The following is a 16567-nucleotide window of genomic DNA, read 5'->3' on the forward strand; positions in this document are numbered from 1 at the left end:
TCACGCCTTCTAGAACTGGGACATGTCCTGTGTCTGGCCCAGCTCTCTCTGTCCACATCCCCACTTTCTCCCAGATAAGGGCGAGGGAGAGCACAGTAGAGCTTTTCTTGGTGCCTATAGACCACATGTGTCAAACACAAGGCCCGTGGGCCAAATCCGTCCCGCCAGGCCTTGCAATGTGGCCCGCACCGCGCTGTCATCACTGCACTCCGCTGCGTTTCCATCACAATGACAGTTTATGACTGTTCAGTAAACCATTCGGCCCGCGATTTAGGCTGGATTTTAGATTTTGGCCCCTTCTCTGATTGAGTTCGACACCCCTACTATAGACCAACCCCAAACCTTTCACCAGTACCATTCTTCCTGTCACTCTAGATTAAGTGTTAACAGTCCAAGGACAACTGCTGCAAAATAATAAATCTTAGGAGAAGAGGCTGTGGAGCCAGTCATTCCCGTCCTGGCGGCTGGGCCTGGCGGGAAGAGGCACCCGTGACTCACCATGTCTTTGATCTGGCAGTGGCCGTAGCTGAAGACGATGGCGTTGGGGGGGTTGCCCACAGGCAGCATCACTGCGAAGGAGATGCACATGGTGACTGGGATCAGGGTGTAGAGTGGATTAATGTGCAGCGTTTCAGACTAGAGGAAGAGAGAATTCACAGAAGCATTAGCAGTGACATTTGACTTGCATTTCCTGTGCTTTCAACGTTAGCTTGGTGCTGGCCAACCTTGGCTGGACACCTTGTACTGGGGTTGGTTAAATCACTGCTCTCAATGGCATGCAGTGCTGACCAAGCCAAACGTGCTCATGCTACCCACTCACCATGGAAACATGGGGCTCTGAATTCCTCCCAGGAGGGATGTTTTATATCTTGGTGCTGGCCCAAGAAAGTGGTTTTTAAATTTTATTCTTTAGCTGAGAAATTATTTCTTCAAGCACACATCTCATGAATAAGCTGCTTTGATCGAAGTCGAGATTCCTCACCCTTAGGGTACAGAACCAAGGGGCCTTTTTTCTGGGTAAGCTTGCTCAGTATGGATTTGAACCTGTCGGCTGGCCCTCAGTGTTGCCAAGTTTTAACTAAGTATATTCCCATGCTCACACTAATGGGATGCTGGAAGACAGGGCTGGAGGGAGGCATCTGAACAATGAGCAGAGTTTGGGGTTAGGAAGAGCAGGAGGACTTTGTTTCCTTGGGGGCAGGGAGGAACTCTCATTTCAGATTGTGTCTGCTGAATTACCTCTGGGGTTGCTTAGCCAGGCTAAGACCTGACAGCTGCTCCCCTCCCTGTTCTATTAATAACAAAGTGTTCTGAGGTCGTGGAATGAGGCTGGCCTGGCTCCTGATTCTCAGAACCTTCCAGACTGAAATTGGGTGGAGGTGATGGTGGAGCTGTGGTCTTGGTCCTTGCGACTGGGTGTACTTCTGGGAGTGTTTTGTCTCCATTTTCTGTAGTTCCTCCTCTGCACCTGCAGTTAGATCTATCTCAGGAAAGGTTGATGATGATTGTGGGAAATTGGAATAATAGATTCATAAGGTTCTTTTGTTCATTCTCATTTCCATTCATGGCTGCCCTTAAACAAGTCCTATTCTTTTGGGAAAGGGTTTCTAGAACTTTCGCTATAGCTTTTAATTTATCTATTTACTTAACAGTTGCTATTTGAAACAATTTTTCAAACAGTGTCTGAACACCCATGATGAAGGCTGTGAAAAGGCCCAGAGGCAAGAGGACAGCGTGGAAGCTGCTCTCGGGTCCAGGCCTTCAGACATGTGGGAGCTCTGCTCACTCACCAGGCTGCACAGGATGGGCAGGAAGATGGTGATGGTGGCTGGGTTGCTCACAAACTCTGTGACAATGGACACCAGGATGCAGGCCAGCAGGGTGACAGCCCACGGTGGGAGGCTGCTCAGGGACAACATCTGGTGCCCAATCCACGTGGAGAGGCCGGAGCTCTGCGGGCCAAGGGATGCAGTCAGAAGGAGGAACATTTCCAGTGGAACTCCTGGGCTCCAGAAGGTCAGGGATGGCAGGGGCTGGAGGAACCACAGGAGTCACCTAATTCCTGTTTTTTCAGGCAGACCGGACCTGGCGGCATTCCTCCTTTATACGATTAGAACATTTTTGTAGCTCAGAAAATCCTTTTTTTTTTTTATGATGGTACAACATTTAGTCTTAGGGTTTCCTGGTAGTTGCTGTCACAGGAATGGAGAGCCACCCACCCTGATTGCCATAATCCTTAGGACTTTGCCAGATGGCTTGGCAGGGGTTGAAGATCTTTGGGGCAATCAGCTCCTCAACTTCAAACTCATTACTCTCTGACACTCGCCCTCAAGTGTAATCCTTCTACTTTTGAAAGATTTCTCTCATCACCTGAGGAAGGGAAAAAACTAGGCATATCTTTAGATAGTAACCTTCCCTGTATTTTGAGGGGGAGTGAGTGGGCAGAGCTGAGCCATTAGACGTTTTACATGAGTAATGAAGGAAAAGAGATTACAAGTCTCTCCTCACTGGTCTGAAAGCATAGGCATTCAGTGCAACCTGTTGTGGGTTCAAATCCCATCAAGGCTGACATCAGGATCTACGATCTGCCAGTGCTTTTTGATGACACAGATATGAAAGCATATTGCCACTCTTGCACCTTTTCCATTAGCAACATTAATACATGTCCACTCCAGGAAATGCATTTTCCCATTTGGAATAATTCTTAGGGATGGAAGCTGTTCATTTGGCAATGGTGAGGCCTCTCCCCCTTTTCTCCCAGAATGAAGAGCACTGTCTAATTTTTGTACTAAGAACTGCAGGTTGCCATGTGCAATCTCCCGCCCTCCCTTCCTCTTCTCCCTTCTGTGGTTGCCATGCTCTGATTTTTCCTATTTACCCTGGAGACTGTAAATGCGATAAAGCAATGAGGAGTAGGGCAGAAAGCAAGGTAAGACATTTTATGATTCCCCAAGCTGTGAGTCCTATTCACATTTCAGTTAAAGACAGCCTCTCTCTATTGTCAGCAGGCTACTTTCCCTCCTCTTCTCCAAGTACAACGAAAGCTCATTTGATCTTCACAGCACCCTGGCCACCTCGTGGCAAGCTCATAGACACCTTATGACTAGAGCCTTCAGAATTCCTTCTGTTATAGCCTTTATTTATTTATTTATTTATTTATTTATTTATTCATTTATTTATTTTTACCTTGGAGCACTTTCCTTTATTTTTCCCCTCGACTGACTGAGTATTGCAAATCCAACATGTGGGGACTAATCGTTTCATGTTGGTACAGAGCCTTGAGGCCCACAGGAGCTCTGTAATTGTTATCTTTTGTAACACATTAAGCCCTGCTCTCTGGGTAAAAATAGGAGGAGAGCAGTTAGCTGAGTGGAAATCATACATTTTTATAAAGAAATAGCTTTACTTTTCACGTTATCCAAATAGCACTTGTAAGTAAAGGGAAATAATTTGATGGCATTTATTTTCCTCCAGAACTTCACACTGTAATTTGAGATAAATTGACAATTTAGACTGCAGTTAGGAAAAAACAAACAAACAAACAAACAAAAAAAAACACACAACAAAGGAAGTCTTGTTTAAATCCTTGGTATGAAAATATTTTATACTGTATTTTCCTCACTAATGTCAAGACTGAAATTATTTCATACTCAGTAAGAATCACATATATTGTGCCTGAATGATACTATTGATATTAAACTAGTAGAGTCAGAGTTTTACAGAAATATCTACTAACTGTCATACACACATAATTTTGGTTAAAAAGAAAAAGATTTTGCCAGGATAGGCTCAGTGACCAAAACTAAAAATTGAAATTCTGTAAAGATAAGTATGACATCTGAATTTGGAATTAGAACTATTGACAGCATTGATTGGAGACTTAAAGCTTAATAGTAGCTGATAATTAAAAGAAAGAGGAGTTTTAGTTTACTGCAATCCTATCTAATAAAAGGGTAATATGCAAATTAACTGTCACTCTGTCACAAATATGGCAGAGCCCATAGCCACAAGATGGCGGCACCCAGTCCTTTCAGCCCTGCTGGAGTCCCCTCAGTCCCGAGGGAGGCGGTGGCTGCTGAGAGCGGGCTGCGCGGCTGGTGTGGAACACTTGCCTCATCAACGTGGAGGGCCTCTGGGCAGCGGGCACGGAGCAGCAGGGTGGAGGGGTGGGTGCTTGTGTCATTGCCCCGGAAATGAGGCAAGTGTTCCACGCCCAGCTGTGGGTGGGCCTCTGGGACATGGAGAGACTTCACTGGCTCTCCTGTCAACATTTATATTTAATTGACAGGAGAGCCAGTGAAGCCTTGTAAAAGCTTCCATACAAATACAGGATGGTGGTTGGGTCAGACGTGAGAGATAGGGCTTGGGTAATATAATTGAGTTATTCTCGCCACCTCTGGAACATGTTTGAGTCCCAAAAAGAGAACATGCATCGTAAGGGGTCAGTACTTCTGTTGGAATAGTTAAGGGGACTAAGGAGTCTTAGTTGGAAAACAAATGATCTAGGGGATTAGCAGATATTAATTTAATAATTATCACCTAGGAGAGGTTTCCAGAGAGCAGAGGCAGAACTGTCAGCAGAAGACAATCAGAAAACCTGAGATGAAAGTAGAGAATAAATATTCTTTGTTCCCTGCTCAAGGACTTGCCCTGTCACTGGAGGTGTTCAAACCAGGGGTGTCATGGAAGGAAACATCACATTGAGTGGGAGATGGGGCTCAGTGTCCTCCAAGGTTCCTTCCGATTGTAGGACTGTGACATATTGACGATGCAGAAAGCAGTGGCCCACAGTGAATGGGCCGTCATAAGTGAGCCAAGTTTAGGATGGGTTCAGGGGTCCTCAAACTTTTTAAAGTGGGGGCCAGATCACGGTCCCTCAGAGAGCTGGAGGGCCGGACTATATGAACTACTAATTCCTACTGTAACACCTCGGCTGCGCTCACTGCCCAAAAAACCTGGCGGGCCGGATCAGACTCCTCTGCGGGCCGCATGTGGCCCGTGGGCCGTAGTTTGAAGACGCTTGGTAACGTGTACAGAGAGGCTGGAAGGAGAAAAGATGTGACCTTTAGCCTGATTCATTCTTGGGGTTGTTTTCCATTTTAGGAAGGGCCAACACTTCCTAATTTACTTCTTTCTCACCATCCCCCTTTAAAAGATCTCATCCCGAGTCCTCTTGATCAGGAAGTTGGGTATCTACATCAGCTGTAGCATCAGTTCTCCAAAGGGGCTCAGTATATGCACATGGACTGACTGAGGGACAATCTGAGGGGTGTCACTGGGGTCATCTCTGGGCCCTTACAGACCTCTCCTATCATCCCTGTCAAATCTGTAGAAGGTCATGGCTACAGGATCCAGTACACCTTTTGCTTGTGACAGCGCAGGCCTGTCAATGAGGTGTGAATGCCGCGTGCCATGACTCCATGGCCCAGTTGATCTGTAACACTGGTTCCAGGAACACTAGCTTAGAAGCTCAGCGAGGACAGGACATTAGTTCCGGGCTGTACTGCGTCCCTTCCCAGTGACTGGGTGAACATTCACCTCTCCCTCGGCTCCTTAGGATCTTCCCACCCAGAACCATATTGATTCCCTTGGTAAAGTAGCTGGAAAGACATCCAGCCCAAGAAGAACAGAACTGAAGAGCTACCTTGCTGCCAGAAGCCAGCGCATAGCCTCCTCCCACCAGGATGACAATCTCCCAGGGCATGGTCTTCTGGAAGTCCTTCCACGTGATGATGGGCTCCATCCGCAGCGAGGGCTCCCGGTCCTCCCCTGAATCGCAGGCGGACAGGGAGGGAGAGCCCAGTGAAGCGGGAAGGGTGTGATTTGTGGAGAAAGGGGCCGAACTGAGGAATCGGATGGGTTGGGAGGCTGCTCTGCTACATTTGGGCTGAATCAGAGGGCATGGGTCAGGCTCCTGAAAATTCTGACTTGGATGTTATTTGATTAGAGCCAGCCCCAAGTCTCCCCTGGAACTCTCACCATCCTTCTTTTTCCCAAAGCAAGGCTTCTTCGCTGGAATCAGGAAGAGGAGGAAGCCGAGGAAGATGGAGACCGTGGCGTCAGTGCGGTAGCCTTTCCTGGCAAAGAGACAAGCAAGCCGGAGGGGAGTGGAGGGGAGGGCGCCCCCGGGCAGCACCAGGTCTCAGGACAACCTCTCTGAACCCAAAGCCTCTTTGTAGCAGTCTACAGGGACAGTACCCTTCCTTCTTGCCAGTGTGCTGGCTGTGCAGCAGTGGATTTAATGGCAGTGGTTTGTGTCTGGAGGCGCAAGGCCTGGGGAGGGTAGATGACTTAGTGAGAATTTATGCGCCCACTGTTGGGGCGAGTCCCAAGTGTTACGCAGCTGCTTGGATAAAGGAGACTAGATGGGGATGGGTCCTCTTTCCTGTAAGGTTCACCTTCCCATGCGTGTCTTTTCTCGAGTAAGATCCTGTGTTGGGGGAGTTGAGGCCTGTGGCCTTGGCCCTCAGGGGAAGATGCAGGGCTGGGACAGGAGCCTAAGTCTGCCTTTCCCTCCACAGGCCTCAGCCACTCCCTGGCCATTGTCTCTAAAGTACTTTACTGTTTGGCCATTTTCCCCTTTAACTCTCTCATAAAATCCTAGTGACAGTGGAGGTTCTAAGAGCTTTCATAACAAGGCCAAGTTCGTACAGCTGGATAAGTGACTCAGTCACATCCCTTCTTCCTCCTCACAGCCCGCTGCAGTTCCCCCGAAAGGGACTTCCACTGGGACAAAGGCCTTGCCGGCTTCACGCCTGTGTCTGCCCCTGAGAGTCGGGGGAGGGGCAGTGGAAACTGCCCGAAGAGCTTGTGTGAGGGGTCGTTCTTAAGGAGGGGACCGTATCACGTACTTTTCAAAGAAAGAATCCCAGCCAGGAACAAAGCCAGGCTCCCGGGTGAACCACAGCACGGTCATCAGGATGAAGAAAAATCCAGTCACCATTTCAGGGTAGCTGTGAAACGGAACGTGACGTGGGTGACCATGTTCCTGCGAGCCCTGCCACTTGCTTTGCGATGCGCCTGTGTTCAGAGCTCCACACGGCAAGCACGGAGCACAGGTACTGCTCAGCCCTGCACTCCGGGGCGGAGCCGGAAGGGGGCTGAGATGAGCCCAGGAAATGTTAGCCGTGTTTACCACATCACACATTTCTAAGGTAACTAAGCCTGCAGACTGTTGGTCAGAGCAGGAATTGCCACAACTTTTTTGAGCCAAAAATGACCGTATATCTCAGGAGCTTTAAATTCGGTCATTCTTTTTAGCTAAGAAAATAACCAGAAATGCACATTGAAACATTACCTATTTGAAAACATTTAAAAAAGGAAACAACCAGTGATATTCCATGACCTTGAATACTGTTAAAATGAGATGCATCTAATAAAGAAGTTTCCACAGCAGAATGAGTGTCCGGGCGACATTAATGACCATCTAATGCTAAATATAAAACTTCAGTAAGGACTGAATTTTACCAAGAATACATAGGATTTTGCACAAAGAAAGCAAGGAAGTAACAGTCCATCATGTTAACAGTTAACATTGGGATGCTGGGAATACAAGTCAGTGTTAACTTTCTCTTTATATTTCCCTGTATTTTTAAAGTGTTCTACAATGAAATGTTTTCCTTTATTATTGTTTATTGTTTTAATGGAATATTTTTTTAAAAGTATTTTTTTATCATTGATTTTTTTAGAGAGAGGAAAGGAGAGGGAGAGAAGATAGAAACATGGAGGATAGAGAAACATGGATTAGCTGCCTCCTTTACACCCCCCTACTGGTGATTTAGTCCGCAACTCAGGCATATGCCCTAACCAGGAATCAGACCCAGCAATTCTTGGTGCACAGGATGATGCTCAATCCATTGAGCCACACTGGCCAGGGGCATGTATTCCTTTTAGAAATAAAGTTTTTTTAAATACAGCTTTGCCCTGGCTGGTGGCTCAGTGGTAAGAGTGTTGGCCCACAGACCAAAGGATCACGGGTTCGATTTCCAGTCAAGGGCACATACTTGGGTTGCAGGTTTGATCCCAAGCCCTGGGGTGAGGATTAACAACAACAACTACAACAAAAATACAGCTTAAACCTTAATCCTTTTACCCAAAGTTATAAATGCCAATTGCGATAAAAGGTCACTGTAGGACAGGTAATAGAAATGGCTCTAAAATAGCTAAAATGTAAGACAAAGGAAATAAATGGCAGAGGGTTGGTGAGTGATTTCTCGGACTCTGTCTTGGAGTCTGTATTTGATGCTGCCCGATGCTTTGTAAGTACAGGACCAAGTCCCAGCTCCCCAGGAGTCCCACTGACCCGGTGGTCTGGGCAATGCAGGGAGTCCTGACTTTAGAGATTTCAGCCAAGAGGTGGCTGTGCTGTCTTGCCTTGTTCTTTGTCCTCCGGGTGCCCCATGACACTCCACCCCCTTACCATGGCCTTACATCAGACTGGGGATATAGTGAAGGGAAGGGCAGCCACCTGGAATCTGAGCCAGCTAGACTCTGGCAGTAAGCAGCATCTCTAAATGCCTGGGTTTATGGTTGAGGGGACCTCCCCCACTTCAAAGGAATGTCGGAAGCAAGGCTGCTTCTGTGCTGGCCTCCCCAGCTATGCTTTCTCTCCCGGAGGAGAGGCCCATTCTTACCTAATGGCTCCCAGCTTTTCATATTCCTCTCGGATCCTCTTCTCTGACAGCTCTTCCCTTTTGGTCTTACTCTTCTTGCTCAGAGAGCAGGTCTCTTTAAAACTGAGAAGGGAGAATGAGCAAAAGAATAAAGGCAACACACTTCTGCCCACAGGAGATCAAGTGTTCAGCAAATACTGAAAGACTGGCTTGCTCTGCTCACTCTTCTCTCCACTCACATGCTCTGCCCCTCCAGCCCACCTGTCATACGACTTTCATTTGCCAAGTTACACAGCTCTCCCTAGCCTTCTTCCCATCGTTTAAGTCATGCATCTAGTATGTAATCAACTTGAAGTTACATCTTACAGGCTTATGCAGTTGCTTCTACAGACTTGTTTTTTGCATAATTAAGAATGTGATGGAGCATTTGTGTGTAGATGTTTATATACTTGTGTTACACACAGATATGTGTGTGTGGGTGTATCTGTCTAGAGACAAGACTTGTCTGGGTGAAAGTGAGTGTTGGTTTTTTATTTGCAATGCTGGAGGTATGGAAGTATACAGTTATCACTGATTTGACAGCAGTCTCTGAGTAATAAGTACGTCAGCTCAGAGAGCATTCTCTGACAAATGGGAGCATTGGATTCCACGGGCTAATAGCAAAACTCCATACATCTCCCCTTTATGTGCGTGAAGCGGGTATTTGAAGTTGACTACTGGTTGTGAAGAAAAGACTTGCTGAGTGGATTAATGTTAGCAATAGCATTGCAAGAGAAATGCCCAACTTGATATTTGGAGGGAAATGAGCAAATTCCATACAACTACTACATATAAATCACTTGTGTCTACAAAATTAAGCCTAAGGCAACTTCTAGTTATCCTGTTTAGAAGTTAGTTGAAATTACTCTGTATGCTTTGAGAGCAAAGAAATGACATGAAACATTCTTCATTTCAGACTTCCTTTAAAATGACAGTCCCCCTAACCAGTTAGTTGTAATTAAGAACATCCTGTTGTAGAGCTCAGAGTGAAGTGCGGGGCTCAAGTATGTTGGAGCATCCAGGACAGACGATGCCCGGCTGGCCGTCCAGTCCCCTGTGTTCTCCGGGGGCATTCTCTGTGGCTCCTCAGCAGCTCCCTCTTGCTCGTGCCCTCAGGGCTGTGCTGTGACCTTGGGTGAACGGGGCGGGGGGGGGGGGGGGCTGCCTCGCTGGTAGGGGCCCTGGGACTCACTTGCAGCCCAGGAAGAGCCAGTGCATCCAGAACCAGCTGACCACCAGCATGATGAGGGAGATGGGGAAGCTGAAGAGGAACCAGGTGCCAAAGTTGACCACCTCTGCGGCTGGATACTGGCTAGAGGGTAAAGAACAAGGTCAGCGGTTAGAAACCGTGGATTTCCTTGTGGCATCTCGGAGGGGTAATGAGCTAAGTGCTCCTTAAGAAGCTAGACAGCAGAACTACTGTAGAGGTGGAACTCAATTTCCACGTGTGCACCACCAGGACAGACTACTATGTAATTTGTGGGGCTTGGTACAACTGCAAGCGTGGAGCCCCTCATTCAGTTACTATTAAGGATTTCCAGGTGGTGCCAGCAGCATGGAGCCCAGCATGGGGCCCTCTGGGATGGGCGGCCCTGGGACGGCATGGGCTGCACACCACGGAGACAGTGGCGCAGGCCACAGCAAGTCTGTGCCAACATCAAACCAAATCTATGCTGTTAGCCTCAAAATTTCTCCCGAGATTTAGAGCTGGGTCTCCTAGCCGGACATCTCCTTTTCTACATCAACATTTCCTCACTTAGGTCAAGGGCAACTCTGTTCCCCCAGCTGCTGAAGCCACGAGCCTGACAATTAGACCTGGCCTTCCCCTCTCAGGCTCTTTCTAATCCTACCAAGGCCTGTCAGGTCTGCCTCTGAATACCTCCCCACCTCACTGTCAACCAGGCCACCAGCAGCTTTCTCCCGGGCATCAGCAGCCACGTTCCGCATTGACTTCCTGCTGCCTTTCTCATTTCCAACCCACTCTCCTTTTTAAACAAAAAAAAATCCAAAATGAGCTTTCCAACTATAAACCTCATCACCTCACTCCAAGTCTAAAATTCTTCAAGGTTCTCCTGGCCTTTTGAATGAAGTCAAGCTCCTTAGAGGGAGGTCCTTTGTGGTCCGTCTGTCCACCTTCCTGGCCTCCTTTGCCCTCTTTCGTTTTCTTTTATGTGCTTGCTCTCTTGCTCTGAGCCCTCCTACACACTGTTTGCTTTGGCTGGAAAATCTCCCTTCATCTGGTTCCCTCCAGCTCATGCTTCGGTCCCTGCTTTTTCTCGTCCCCTCCTCGGGGAGGCACTGGGACTGGATGCCTCCCCCAGCGGGGCTCTCCCAGCAGAACCCTGCCCTTCTCCAGTCACATTCAGCTGTCATGACTTGGTCATCTCTTTCCCTCCTGCTACAGACCCTGTTCTAGCCCATTTTCTGCTATCTCCTTAGCACCTCGTCACATTCCCGACACGTGGGCGGTTAGTAGAAATTGGTTGGCGAAGTGAACGACTTACTTGTTGAAGTGCTCCAAGAAAATGAGGCTGGTGGAGGTGCCGATGATGGTGGTCAGGCCCCCGATGGTCGCAGCGTAGGATATGCTCAGAGACAGGCACTTGCAGATCATTTGGTCGTGGTGGGACTTGTACTTTCTCTTCAGTTCCTGGTTCCTGGGGCCGGACGTTGGGACTAGAGGCTTTTCCTACCAAGGGAAAACCAGTGAGTCTCCAACCCAGCTCGGGCTGTCTGGCACATAAAGCATGAGAAACGGGGCACCGTGGCACAGTGGGTAGGGCTTGAACTTGGGAGTCAGAGCGACAAATCCCAATGTCAGTTCTACCATTTCCAACCCAGCGGCCCCTCAGAATTGCACTTTCTTCTATAAAATGGGGAAAATTCTATTTTCTCTGCAAGATCGTTGGGAAGAATAGATGAAGTAATATATATAAAGCACTTAGAACATTCCCTGGCACTTAATGGATGATAAGCTATTATTATTTTGTTGTTGTTAATGTTATTATTAATATGTCCTGTTACTTAAACTCCAATAAAACTGGTAGCTCTCCACTTAGTGTCTGAATAGCAAATAGAAGAAGATTGATCTGTGTGGAGTTAGAATGACATCCCTGGTTGGGAGAGGACTAAAAAATAAGCCTTGAGCCCTGACTGGTTTGGCTCAGTGGATAGAGCGTCGGCCTGCGGACTGAAGGGTCCTAGGTTCGATTCTGGTCTAGGGCATGTATTGTGGTTGCGTGCACATCCCCAGTAGGGGGTCTGCAGAAGGCAGCTGGTTGATGTTTCTTTCCCATTGATGTTTCTAGCTCTCTATCCCTCTCCTTTACTCTCTGTAAAAAAAAAAAAAAAATCAATAAAATACATTAAAAAAAAAAAAAAAAAAAAAAACCTTGGATTACAGAAGGAATACAGCTTTCATTGGCCAGAGGGTTAAAGTGTGTAACTCACCGAAACCAGTTTGGCTCAGTGGCTAGAGCATCGGCCGAACTGAAAAGTCCCGGGTTCGATTCCGGTCAAGAGCATGTACCTTGGTTGCAGGCATATCCCCAGTAGGGGGTGTGCAAGAGGCAGCTGGTTGATGTTTCTCTCTCATCGATGTTTCTAACTATCCCTCTCTTCCTCTCTGTAATAAAGCAATAAAATATATTTTAAAAATAAATAAATAAAGTGTGTGACTCCTCCTTTCCTTCCTCACTCATTTCTCCTTCGTGCCTACTGGTGTTTACTCCCTAATGTCCCCGTCCTCCTTGCATATGAGCCTCAGTCTTGCCATGGTTCTCTCAGGCCCTGCTTGATCCAGATGATGGCTGTTCAGGGTCACAGGTTGCTGACCTTTGGCCTCAAGTGTGAAGTATAGAAGCAATGACCCCATCTCCCTCCAGCCTGGCCGTCCCTCATGAGTCTTTATGAGATTAGGAACAGCCATATGCAAATGTCAGGCCAGCTCAAGGCCATGTTGCCACATTTCTCAAAGCCCTTAACTGCTTCCCTATCTTCCCAAGAGGGCCTAGGTACTTCTGGATTTTTCCAGACCTTCCTGAAAGATTCATTGATTATCAGAGCTGGAAGAGACCTCAGAGATTCTCAAGTCCAGTGGTTTGCCACAATCCTTTCTTCTAATGAAATTTTAGATGGACCTTCAATATATAAAATGTAAATGTGGCATTTAATTGGCATACATCTATTTTGTGACCGAGTGTATACACATGTGGTCAGGGAGTCTTGGACGTGGGTACATGATTTCATCTCTCTGCTTCATTTGAAATGGGGAGGTTCAAAATTCATACCTCATTGAGCCAAGACAACGGAGAAGATGCTTAGCATAATAAGTGTTTAATAAATGGCAGCAGTTATTTATGATGATGATAGATGATAATTGTGATCATGTGATCATGTTGATAAACACATTTGAATCAAAGGTTAGAAGTGGCAGTTGTGATTTTATAAAGCTTCAACATCTCTTTTACTTGTGTATTTGGTTTAGTGGTATAGTATCAGAAAAATCCTATTCTCACAGAAAAACAGTTGCCTTAGAATCTCAGATGTTCAAATATTTGCAGTGTCCCTGAAACACCTTTATGGAATAGTTTGGACACCTTCTGATCTGGATCAGGCCTCAGCTTTTATACTTAGAGAAGCTGGGGCTCTGACACTACAGTGTCTTGCCCAGTCAGCAGTGAGTTAGATGTTTTATCTCCATGGCACACGCAGGCCAGACAGGGATGTGGAGAAAGATGGTCTGGGGACATCTCGCTAGCTTGACGCCCTCGCAACCAATGCCCCTTGGGGAGCTCAAAGCATTTCATAAGGTAAACAGAGTCAGGAGGTACAACTTAATTACCTGGGATGGGTGCTGCTTGTCTTGGTGGTTTGGTGTTTTCACAGGGTTGGTGATTGTGGGCGCACCGTTCAGGTTCTGTCGGGACAGAGACCATGACACTGTCAGGAGGAGCCTGTGGTGGGCCTCGAGAAGTGCTGTTTAGCATCCCAGGGAGAGCACGCAGTGAACGCCACCCAATGTGCCTGCCTCTCCCCCAGGTTCCGTCCAGCCTGGTGTCAAGCACCCCATTTGAAGAGGATTTTGCAACTGGGCAGAATATAGCTCTGTCCTTACAGGAGGGCGTGGCTTTCTGGAACTTCATAAGCTAATGAAGAATCCTCATGTTACAATGAAAAACACTGTACCACAACAAAGCCCACAGTTTGCATGGATCAAGGTCCATCGGTTGGAACTGATGTGAGATGAGATGTAAAATCAGGTCTGGGGGAGGGAAGGAGGCTGAGCTGTAAATGGAATCCCCCTGAAAGAAATCCAAAAGATGAATCTTTGGCTCTTGAAAACCTGGGTGGCTGATGATTGGGTTCCCGTGAAACAAGGCTAACCTGTGCTGTATGTGTCCATGCCCAGCGCTCAGGGCTGGGGCTCGGAGCCACGCTGGGGGGCACCCCTCTGTTCTCATTCTGGGAGGCCGTGGGGCTCTAGGACGAGCTGTCCGGCATCTCTGACCCTGAGTTATCTCGGGGGACTTTCAGGTATCATCAAGCACAGAGGAAACCCAAGGCCATACCTTGTTTTGCTTCAGAGAAGTGAAGTCTGTAGGTGAGGAGCTGGAACAAAGCAAAGGCAGTGGGGAGATCAGCATGGACCAGCCTTCATGCGATGGGAACTCTTCCCACACACAGATCTCCCTTCATCTAGTTTACTCCCACTCATGCTCAGGTCTCCGGCTCTTATCGTCACCTCTTTGGGGAGGTCTAATCTCACCTTAGTCTTCCTCACCTTCCAGAGATGCTGTTCCCATTCTTAGACGTGAGACTGACATTCCTAATAGCTAACATGGAGTGCTGGTTGGTGCTGAGTACTCAAGTATGGACTTTGTTAGTCCTCGTATTGCCACCTGTATTCACAGAGAAGGGAACTAGGCAGAGAGAGGTCTCTAACTTTCTGAGGGCAGCAGGTGGTAAGAGGCTTGCAAGCAGGAGCTTGTCTCTGCCTGACTGGAGGACACTATCAGGAAAGAGAAGCCTGTGGGTGCTTATCTGAGGTGTGGGGAACAGGGAGGGCCTGCACCCGCATGTGGTGAAAGGCACACGAGAGCAAGGAGATGGGGGAGTTTCTGATGGCACCTGCTCCTCAGCGGTGGCTGGCCAACTGCACATGCTGAGTCTCATACACCTGTTGGTCGCCAACCTTTGTCTCGAGTTGAGAGGAAGGTGAGAATCAAACTGTCAGCATTCCTGACATACTCGAGCACTAAATGGATATTTCTGGTTTGTCTTAGTTCTGAGAACAGTGGGTGCTTTGATATCTCCCACTGTGAAGACAATGAGGGGTGCTCAAGGGCTCGGGGTCCTGTGGTCATCACTCATCCCCAGACTATTTGGGAGAGGGATAGGAGCTGAGAGGGCTCAGAGGGAAGTGTTCTTTGGAGAGAGTCGTTAGCCTGCCAGGAGTGTGGTTTCCTCTCCTTCCTTCCCAGATTGGGTGAGGGCAGGCAAGGGGCCCTCAGACTAGAGTTCTGAGAGAAGCATCCTCACACCAGAGTTCTAGGGACAACTCGAGCTTCTGCTTTGGAGTTTGGGGGCAATTTTTGTCTAGAAAAGAACAAAGGCAAGAGGTCAGTGGGTGCTGCCTCAGAGCCAGAGTGAAAAGAAGGACCCCAGCCTGTGCTTTCAGTGCTCACCAGTCTTGGCAGGGGTGGGCACACACAGAAGGTAGCTGGGCTGGAACCATCCAGAAAAGGCAGAGGCCACCCCAGAACAAAGGGCTGTGGGGAGTGAGCCACCAGAACTCAGACCCAAGGGGGCATGAGTGGTTGTCTGGGAGCACCTCACCGCTGTCAGGCCAGGGGACACCCCTATGACACCTCCAGCCCAGACCTGCTTGCCCCTTTTCTTTCCTGCTCCCTGGAGAAGCCAGAGAGCAGAGTGAATTGGGGAGGAGAGAGAGTTAACTCCCTTCCTCACTTGCTTTTACCCCTGATTCTGCAGATCTGGCTGAAGGGGATGGTGTGAGCTTGAGAGGAGATGGGGAGAGGCGGTGGATGATGGGGGGAAGTTTTCAGATGAGTCTGGGCTAGACTGCTGAACATCTGGAAACCCAGGTCATCTCATATCTGATGGGAACCGGAGGAGCTCTGGGCTTTGCCTGAGATATGGCCAAGGCTCGGGGTGGGGAGAACCCAATGTGCGATGTTGGGAGTCTACCCCATTCCATACGCTGGTTTCACTCATGTGAGTTCTCCATTTTTTATGAAAAGAACAATGCAAGCCTGAGCTCTAGTGCAAATCCAGCTTTTAGTGTGATATTCATCACGGAACACCTTGAGGGCCACAGTTTGACATCAAATCACCAGAAGAAATCAGCTGTTGATAGATAGATGGAACTCCCATGAGTGTTTGAGACTATTTCTGCTTTTTCTAGTTCCTTTTTTTTTTTTTTAATCATTCTGTGGCTCTCACCACTGTCCTCTATTCCCCTACCTTCCACCTAGTTTTTCTCTGCCATATCTAACAAGACCCAATGCAGTGACACCATATCTATAAATTTTTGTGATTCTCTAATGTCCAGTGACATCTATTGTGTGAATATTTTCTCATTGATAGATTAAACATATTATTCTCCTAAGAGGGACGTCAATGTAGAGAAATTCAACATGGTAGAAATATAGACCATCAATATACCCCCTCAGATTTAGTGTTGTCTTTTTATCTCTCCCCGACCACTGCCATACCCTGTGCTAAGGAAGTTGCCTTCAAGATCTTGGCAAGGTGCTCCCAGGTGTGGAGAGGAAATCAGGGCAAGGGCAGGTGGTGGCCTGGCAAGGTGTGAGCGTGGCCTGTGCACCTGAAAGAGCTGTGTACGGGCTCGGGTCCCCACTTTCCTGGCCTTAAAATGGCCAAGGAGAGGCTCT

The 16567-nt window shown here is 47.8% G+C and overlaps 1 protein-coding gene and 1 long non-coding RNA gene across 2 annotated transcripts in view; one reads left to right on the forward strand and one right to left on the reverse strand.

The window, feature by feature from the left end:
- Positions 1 to 16567, reverse strand: part of SLC13A4 (solute carrier family 13 member 4) — a 37197-nt gene that overhangs the window by 3209 nt on the left and 17421 nt on the right. Inside the window, exons 6-15 of the mRNA XM_036427869.2 lie at positions 14222 to 14261; positions 13495 to 13569; positions 11156 to 11340; positions 9844 to 9963; positions 8634 to 8735; positions 6852 to 6953; positions 5980 to 6077; positions 5645 to 5769; positions 1791 to 1952; positions 499 to 636 (exon numbers count right to left, since the gene is read on the reverse strand). Of these exons, the coding sequence (XP_036283762.1) occupies positions 499 to 636; positions 1791 to 1952; positions 5645 to 5769; positions 5980 to 6077; positions 6852 to 6953; positions 8634 to 8735; positions 9844 to 9963; positions 11156 to 11340; positions 13495 to 13569; positions 14222 to 14261 (1147 nt within the window). The remainder of the gene's footprint in view (positions 1 to 498; positions 637 to 1790; positions 1953 to 5644; positions 5770 to 5979; positions 6078 to 6851; positions 6954 to 8633; positions 8736 to 9843; positions 9964 to 11155; positions 11341 to 13494; positions 13570 to 14221; positions 14262 to 16567) is intronic.
- On the forward strand, positions 460 to 15817 carry LOC118713398. Its single transcript, XR_004986273.2, has 3 exons — positions 460 to 589; positions 1653 to 4411; positions 15807 to 15817. It is a non-coding gene; the product is annotated as an uncharacterized LOC118713398 (long non-coding RNA).

Source organism: Pipistrellus kuhlii, unplaced genomic scaffold, assembly GCF_014108245.1.
Source record: "Pipistrellus kuhlii isolate mPipKuh1 unplaced genomic scaffold, mPipKuh1.p scaffold_m20_p_10, whole genome shotgun sequence".
Lineage (NCBI taxonomy): Eukaryota > Metazoa > Chordata > Mammalia > Chiroptera > Vespertilionidae > Pipistrellus > Pipistrellus kuhlii.